At 32.5% G+C, this 9,191-nt stretch overlaps 1 protein-coding gene across 1 annotated transcript; it reads right to left on the bottom strand.

Moving 5' to 3' along the window:
- Positions 1 to 516: 516 nt before the first annotated feature.
- Positions 517 to 5,074, bottom strand: LOC129002621 (uncharacterized). The gene is made up of 3 exons (XM_054430565.1): positions 4,974 to 5,074; positions 1,309 to 3,315; positions 517 to 677 (listed from the first exon to the last, which is right to left on the bottom strand). Exons 1-3 carry the CDS (start codon positions 5,005 to 5,007, stop codon positions 580 to 582), a joined length of 2,139 nt encoding a protein of 712 aa, XP_054286540.1. The 5' UTR covers positions 5,008 to 5,074; the 3' UTR covers positions 517 to 579.
- Between the last annotated feature and the right edge of the window lie 4,117 nt (positions 5,075 to 9,191).

Raw genomic sequence — 9,191 nt, forward strand, 5'->3', positions numbered from 1 at the left:
CATAAATATCACTCCAAAGAGGTCGTCAAAAAGTCTATAAATACGTCACGAGAAACAACACATAAATACATTTTTTACAAATACACGTGTGGCCAAAAATTAACTGCGCAGCTGACGGTATGCGTACATTAAGTTGCTAGTCTGGATATTTCATCACATTGACGGATTAAAGGTATTTTAACCTTTAGATTATTTGTCTTTTGAGTTATTACTAATAATCGTGGAGAAAGGAAAAGGTAGTCTTAGCAAACAGATTTGGCCCAATTCATCTTAACACTCATCATCAATTCATTGCCGGCTAAAAATATCATATCTTTCAAACAAAATATTTATTCATCTGCCAAAAATCCAGATGTTTCTGAAACAATAATTTATTTTAGTCTTTTACTGTACAATTTGGCTGTGATAGGGTTTTAGTAGGTATTTCAGTCTCATAAATTAGATCAATGACTGTCAAAGGAAAAGAAAGGTACAAAAATTAAGTTTATTAAAAATTTGCTTTAATTGAGCAAGTGAACATGTGAAAGTGGAATGTAAGTTAATTTACTTGAATTTCCCGGAACAGCTTTTCAAGTATACTCATTTTTGTGGAATAATATTCACATACTTGGTTGGTTTGCCTGATGAATACTTCAGAAGGAATCCTACGCATGTGTCCATATTTTCAGATAGAAAATCTGTAAACATAATAACAAAAGTGAGTTTTTAAAATTCAATAATTATAATAAAAAAACGTTTCTAATAAGAAATAATAACACCAACATCAAATATTACTGTAAACGACATACATATTAGATATTACCATCTCTTAGACATTTTTCAAACTCTGGTTGCAAAGTTTTTACAGCTAAGCATGAACAGAAAGTACAAATTTTACTAGGCCTACATTATTAGACTCAATAATGGACACCCTTTTTCTTTTTATATTTTAACTTTTCCAAATTTAAATATTCCTAACATTTATTAACGGTAAACACAAAACTAGTCTGTATTTTTGCAGAGAGAACAACACATGTTTACCAGTCAGTAGAGAAAATAATAATGAAATATGTTAATAATGAAGGTTCCAGCAACAAAATCCTCTATGCATTTACAATTAGGAACTTTAACACTTTAACTATTATAATCTGTTATCAGCAGAGAGTACAGGCTACTGCTTGATAAAAAAAACTCAATTCTTTCACAATAATTTTAACACTTTTGTTTTAACTTCTAAGTGTTTAACTTTTAACAACTCTCATCTCTTATCCAAACACGTAACTCAATTTCCTGACCAACCCAATCCTATAATAATTAGTAATTACTTACTTGTTTTATACAAAATGTTGTGATTCATTCGCTCACAGTCATTGATGAATATAATAAAATTTGTTCTTTTTCTATCAACTCCACAAATGGGTTCAACTCTTTCGCTACATAATCTTGGTTTTTCCTGTTGGCTTTTCAGTGATGCATGCTGGTTTCCAGAGAATCGTTTGTCCCAAGGCATCAACACAGTTGATCCATCATGCACATTTAATTTAGTTTTTGTAATTTTTCCATCTGCTGAAGATGCTAGTTCTCTATCAAGATAATTTATTTTATTTTTATTATTTAAATGGTTATGGTGCCTCTGGTGTTTTAAATTGCCATTTTTGAAACCTCCAAGCATCCATTTTGTGCTGGGATAGGATTTTATTGTGTTCACATTAGACACATAACTTTTTTTCTGCCCGGATGATAAATATTTTCCTTGTTGCTCAAAAGCTTCTGGAGAAAATACTTCTTCTGTCAAGTCTTGCCTATTGAGGTTTTCAATCGTCAGAGTATCATCAAAGTTTTTAAAATTTGTTTGAGATCCTTCTGATTTTTTGTCTTCTTGTTTTTGTTGTGGTTTCATATTCTTGTTATTCCAAAAATTTGAATTTCCAAAAAGGGAGAATGTTTTGAATGGTGCAATAATTTCTTTTAATGTTTGCAGATGTGTGTCATGTTTTGATTCAGTTCTCAAGTTTTGGGGAATATAATGTTTGTTTACAATGGGCGGTACCTGTAGGTAGTTTGGCAAGTGGTTTTCATTTTGACTATTTAGGGTAACTGTTTTGAATGGATAATAATACACATTCAAACTTTCTAGTTTTTGCTGGTCATTTTTATTTGATTCACTCTGCACCTTTTTATTTTCAGCATTTTCTGTATCTTTGGAAGAAAATATTCCAACGGATGGTCCCTCTTTAGGATTTTCAGCGTTGATGGATAGAAAATCATTAAGACCGTGATTTTGGAGATTCTTCTTTGTTAGTTTATCATCATATTTCTTTGATCCTAACTTCAAAAACTCATCTTGATTATCTCCAACTTCTGTAGTTTTTGTTTCAGGGAGGAAAGCTACCCTAAGACTTTGTGGAATCTCCACTTGCTGATTCGCAGATTCCTTATCTTTATTGTTGAAGGTCAATGGTTCATGAGGGTTGATTTCAATGGTCAAATCTGTGTTTTCATCATTATTCTTCATAGTTAAAGTATCATCCAAGCTCACATGATTGGTGAATGTGAAAGTTGGTTTGTTGTCATGTAATGCCTTATCCTTTTTAATTGATTGATGTTTTCCATCGTGTTTGGCACTACCTGATTTCTTATCCAGATCGATTATGATGATCTCATCACTGTTCTGTGGTGTTTTTGGAAGGTCACATTTAGAGTTGTCTATGTTCAAAGACATCACTTGACTTGTCATCTCGTGGAAAGCTTGAACAATGTGGTAAGCTGAAGACACAAGTACATCAGTACCTGTCATTTCCCTGTGTGCGGTTTTCTCTGTTATTTCTCTCACAGCAACTTTCACGTTGTTTGAAATTATGTTCAAGAAATTAGCGTTGATAGATTTCATAGTAGTTGTGATATAATCTTTGTCACAATTCTCTTTCACCAATTGATTTAAGGAGTTCAACACATAATGACTTGATATATTGACATATTCTGCAGTGAGTTTGATTATTTGTGTTGTTTTGTTGAACTCCTCAACAATGTTAGTCAGCATGTTGAGATTGTCTTGCGGAAGGTTGCCTGAGACCGGGATGTTGTTTACAGAGTCAATCAGATGCTGGGCTGATATGATAGTTGCTACTTTTAACGGTGTGAGATTCATCGCATCTTCAACTTTTGAGATTACATTTGTGAAGAATGGTATAGTTTCCACTACCACATGGTCACCGACGTTGCTTTCCTCCGTTTTTGGAGTTTTTGTCTCCATTTCCACCGTTTTTTTCACCTCGCCCACCCCCTCCGTTACGAATAGGGTAGAGAATGCTGATGCAAGACATGATATAGCAACAACTGAAACAAAACCAAAGTTTGTACTGTAAAACATTCAGTATAACTTGGAGATTCACTAGATGATGTTTTGATTCTTTGAGTTCTAGCCGTAAAATTTGTTAGTTTTTCACTCAAAATTTTAGTAGGGGCATACTGCAAAATACACACCTGTACAATTGAAAATAAGTTAATCAATTTATACAACCTGCCATAACACTGGTCAAAATTTACTTAATAAAGCAACAGTACCGGTGATAAATGTGATACAGTAAATACAACAGAACATTTAAATATTTATTTGTGTAACTAGTGCTGCACACAAGAGAAATGTTTATGCACAAGCCGTAGGCGAGTGTGGAAAGTTTCTCGAGTGCAGCAAAAGCAGTTTGCACTCGTGTTACACATTATATTTTTCATACAGTTACTATAAATCATATATAAATAATTAGTCTTTCAAACACTGTACAACACTTTTAGGTTAGGTTAAATCCAAACATTGAACGAAATGGGAAACACTGCACCAGCTGATCGTAGTTATAATATCTTTAAGTGTTGCCAACTTTTTTTCAAGCGTACACAGATTACGTGCATAATTAAAACACACTGTTTTGTGTTGTTTGCTTGGAATACTGGTGTGCACCAAAGTAAGAACTGTGTGCCAGAGTAAGGCTTTCTGTACTATAATCTATGCATGGAAGCCCACTTTGTCGGGTTACTGATGTAGGAAAACTATTTTGTATGTATAACCGAAATCCGTAACTAGTTTAGCAGACATTAAAACGTTAAATTTTTTTTAATAAGAAATTTCTTGACAACATGATTTTATATTAATTTAAAACATCTTGCAATGAGCTCATCTTGAAAATGGACGAGCATTTGACATAAAACCACATTAGTACAGGACAACGTCTGTCGGGCCAGCTAGTACAAAATAAAAAGTGATAACTTTTTTTTATTGGACAACATTTTATTTGAAAAGAACATAATAAGGGAAATTTGAACATAATTTTGTGTTCTAGAAAGACGTTGGTTGACGTTAGAAAATGAACATGGTTAGCGCGGAAAGGGTTATATGCCACGTACATCGTACAAGCTCACAGGGTTTCTCCAGAGAGCAGGAAAGTAGCGCAAACCTGCTGGTTACTGTATAAACGCCCCTGTTCAGCCCCAACATCAATAAACATTATGCGGATTCAGTCGATAAGGAGTCACCCAATCAAATGTATCATTTGCCCGTCCGGAAAGGGTTAGTATCATTACAAATGTAAAACAAGTACAGTATTGAATTTTATTTAAAATTATTTAAATTTATTAACAAAATACAGTATAATATAAAATCTAAAATTAGATGCCGACACTTGTTTTTTGCAACAATATACTTGGATTATCAAAATAGTTTCTTGATTTATATTACTTAAAGTGTCTTAGATTTTAGATGGCCTTTTACCCTATAAGTGTAACAAATTTTGTAAAAATCATCAACTCAAACAATTGTAAAATTTTAAGTCTAAAAATGCAGCTATACAACTTAAAGAATATACTATATTTTTTTACTACTAGCTCGCACATTTATCTATCATCCTGTAAAATTTGGTCTGGAGACAAACTAAATCATGAGTAAGTTGCAATAAAAACTCAAAAAGAACAATCCAATTTTGATTAAAATACTATTTACTTACTAAATGAAACAGTTAGATGAGGAGAAATAAGCATTTGAACATGGAATGTTTCTGAGTAGTACCCTTTCTTTGGTGCAAACTGATTGAATTTTAGATTAAAATCACATAAGAGACAATTTGATATGAATCTTATCTAGCAATCAGGCTATATGAAACATGTGACTCATGGGGACTAAAAAAGAAAGTGCATTCTAGAACTATCTTACTAATATTATAAATCTGAAAGTTTGTGAGTTTGTGTGTATGTTTGTGTGTGTGTTTGTGTGTGTGTTTGTGTGTGTGTTGCTCAATCACGCATAAACTACTGGACGGATTGGGCTGAAATTTGGCATGATGATAGCTCTCATTCCCGATTAACATTAAAGCATATTCTTATCTCAAAAACCTTTTCGGGCTCCACCCCAGTGGCTCTGTAGTTCCCCATGTTAATCTTATGATTTTTCATATATTTAAAAGTAATTAATGAATCTTAACAGCTGTTTCAATTAAACAAGTTGGTTCTGTTCTATGATGTTCAATAGCATAAAAGTTAAAAGGATTACCAACAGGGTGCAGCACTATTAATTTTTTTTAAATATATGACAACAGCTAATTTCCAACCAAAAGATGAGTGAGCGTAGCGAACGAACTTCAACCTGGAGGCGAGTTAGCGTAGCGAACGAGCTAACCTGAAGGCAAGTGAGCGCAGCGAACGAGCTTCAACCTAAAGGTGAGTGAGCGTAGCGAACGAACTTCAACCAGGACGTGAATGAGCCATACGAATACTTATGAAGTTAAACGGGGCGAAGCCCGCGGGTACAGCTAGTCACTCATATTCCCTGAGTAAGATGTAGCTAATTGATTGTAGTGCTGTTAAATCTGTCCTAAGCAGCATATTATAGCTTCATATTTAACGAATTTAACATGTATTTTAATTAATAATATTTATTAAAACATTATTATTGTTTTTCTATTAAAAACTTGTTAAAAGAGTTTCACAAATGGTTTTCAAACAAGGCATATTTTGTAGCGTAACAATTTTTTAGACTTTCAAAATAGATAAATTAAAAGACCCTCTAAGGTTATTTAGAATATGTACTGTATTTAAATAAAAACAAAATACAGTAGTACCTCAATAGCTTAGACTTATGGACTAAAGGGGTGTATAACTATCAAAATGTAAAATTATAGGGATTTTACTGAAGGTCAAAGTCTGACTTTGACTTACTGGGAGAAGGATGAGTTATTTATAGGTGGTGCACAATGGGGAAAACAAGAAGTGGGCTCTGGTCACTGACTGGCAAAACTTGTCAAGGACTTTTCAAAGTATACAGACTGTCCAACTATCATATTTCCTTACTCAATATGTAGTGCAGTAGAAATAGGGTTTGAGGTGGAACTAATTGCAACATAAATTATTCCAGTTAGAAATGGTAGGTAATGCACTTTTAAAAAACACACTAAAAATATACATTTGTACTGTTACGCAAAATACGGTTTTTTGGTCGCCATTTAAAAAAAGTGTAAAATTTTAAATTATTGTTAAAAAATCTGGTTTGGTATCAAATTATAGAACATTTCATGCTGGAAAAGAATATAATGGTTGAATTTAAAATATACTGTTAACGGTGATGCACTATGGGCGAAAAAAGGTGCGTTTAAAAACGTGGCATTTGAAAATTTTTTTATTTATAAGTTATTTTATACTTTAAAAATTTTTTTTCATTTTTGACCCTTTAAACGTAAAATTTCCCAATTTCTCTCTAGACCTTTTTAAAGAGCTTAAAAAACAAATAGTTAAGTATATCAAAGGGGGTTTGTACAATTATTGGTAACGGGGAAAATTCAAAAAATTGGAAATTTAAAATCCCAATGTTATTCTCATGGAGAATATGGTAAAAAAATGTAGTTTCCTTGTTTATGGATATATTTTGATAAAACTTTGAAGATTTATTTATTTTATACTAAACAATTAATATTTTACTAAAAACACACCTAATTGGTTTCCTTGTAGCAGCAAACCTTGGTACTCGTTTCGTTAAACCTAATGTTATTTATTTAATAGACTAGCAACAGAGCCCATTGTGGTTAAATTAATGCAACGGTCTCTAGTAAAATAATGGTTATGAAATCCATACACCACTTTACTCACTAATATTTGGTACATATTAAGCTCATAACATTAGAATCACACACTTAACATAAGAAACACACTTTAAACACAAATGCAAATTGTTAACAACAATATTTAATCAAAGAAAATTTAATTAAATAACAATATAACAATAAGCTGTTAAATTATCAACTTATTTTTCGTATGGTTAGATTATGCATACTGGTAAATCAATTATTGCCATCATTTTTATAATTGTTTTTTCTTTTCCGAGTCGGGTTAGCTCTTCTACAAGACCGATTTTCATAATTTTGGCCTTAAGCCGGGTTTACACTAAACCTGCTACATTGCAGATTTGTGTAACATCTAGCAATGTTATATAACATTTGCTAGAAGTAGAAAAAGTAACTTTACAAAAGTGCTATATAACACTGCTATATGTAGCAGATCCTGCTATATATAGCTAAAATTGTGCTAAATATCAAAAGAAATACGTGCTACATCTAACATTGCAATATGTAGCAATGATATACATATATTTTTCGTCTAGCATCTACTATATGTAGCGCTGAACGGTTTTGCTCAGCGATCTTTGCTTACAATGGATGGACTGGAAACGGAAAGTGGCAGTGCCTAGGATTGGGATGATATTATCGGGGCTATTGATATTATAAACTTAATTGAACTGTTCCGTGGACTACCGGCGTTGTGATCATACGTAAAACGTTTTTGAAGTTACCGTCGCCTTATTTAGCGTTTTAATTATGGATTGTCAGGGTATTCATAATCATTAAGGTCCCGTAATAAATCTGCTACACTGTACTTATTTCTCGAAGCAAGAAGCGGTCAAACCTAAATCTTGCTAAAATCTTCGCTCCTGCCTGTCTCTCTCTCTGACTTCCAAGATCACCACGATAGCTGCCACGAACAATGTCTCTTCAGAGCACATTTTGATACGGAATGCGAATGAGGTTGTGCTACATATAGCATATAGCACGAGCACCAGAATCACTAAAATTGTTTGCAAATTTTTCATACAGCAAAAGTTATAAAGCAATGTTATATAGCAAAAGTTATATAGCAGGTTTTGCTACATAGTGTAAATTCGGCTTTAAACTAAAGCTATAGACACACCATAGATTTGCTATTAAGCATCAGCACTCATTTTGACGTATATTTTGAGCTATGCACAAACTGCCTCCCTGTACATTACTTACGGGAGTTAAATTTATTTTTTTCGAGTTCGTTTGTCTTTTCTACCAGACCGATTTTCATAATTTTGGTCTTAAAGCTATGCAAGCACATATTTTCATAATTAATCTATCAAATGTATAACCCTTCAAAAACAATTAAATTGTATTTTTTTAAATTTTTACTTCAATTAAAAATGTATTCCAGCAGTTACATTATCCTATATGTTTTCATCTAAAAATCTTCAGTGAAATACCAGATTCTATTGGAATTATTGAGATTGGACGTACCTAAAGCACACTGCTAAATTATAAACGACCCAAATTGTTTAAAAATGGAGTTATCTATCATCGATTTATAGTTAAAAGATCTTACTTGCAAACTCAACAGTACCTAAGCTAATTGTCGACGTTGACGGGTTTCACCTAGCAAATCTTAAAAAATCTAACTTTTATAATTATTTGAAAATCTACACGAATTCCTTTCCAATGACCCATTAGGTTATAAAATCGGTCCAGTAGAACTCTAGATTTAGTTGTACAAAGATTTTTAAAACTGAATTACTAGATTTAATTGAAAATCAATTAAGACAAATGGAAATTCGTTTAGTCTGCAGGTTTGCTGCGGCGGGGGTGTTTTGTACTACGATCATATTTCTAAATAGTGCTTATAACCACTATTATAACATTTTTCAGCATTAAATTTCCTATAATTTGATACCCAAAAAGTTATTTTTACGAAAATTAAAATTTTTAAACTTTTTTCAAGATGGCGGCCAAAAAACGTATTTTGCGCCACAGTACGGATGTATATTTTTAGTATGTTGATTAGAAGCATACTACCTACCATTCACAGCAAGAATCATTTGTGTTGCAATTAGTTCCACCTTAAGCTATATTTTCGATTATTTCTACTGCACTAATGTTGTAATGGTA

The sequence above is a fragment of the Macrosteles quadrilineatus genome, unplaced genomic scaffold, assembly GCF_028750875.1.
Source record: "Macrosteles quadrilineatus isolate MER2022 unplaced genomic scaffold, UCM_ALF_1.0 Scaffold_9__3_contigs__length_116548681, whole genome shotgun sequence".
Classification (NCBI taxonomy): Eukaryota; Metazoa; Arthropoda; class Insecta; order Hemiptera; family Cicadellidae; genus Macrosteles; species Macrosteles quadrilineatus.

What these genes read in the sequence shown, in the direction of transcription:
- LOC129002621 (XM_054430565.1), bottom strand. Translation starts at nt 5,007, where the DNA reads ATGCTTATTTCTCCTCATCTAACTGTTTCATTTA. An exon ending in TCATCTAACTGTTTCATTTA is followed by an intron (nt 3,316 to 4,973) that starts GTAAGTAAATAG and finishes GTTTTGTTTCAG; the next exon opens with TTGTTGCTATATCATGTCTT. An exon ending in CAACATTTTGTATAAAACAA is followed by an intron (nt 678 to 1,308) that starts GTAAGTAATTAC and finishes TTATGTTTACAG; the next exon opens with ATTTTCTATCTGAAAATATG.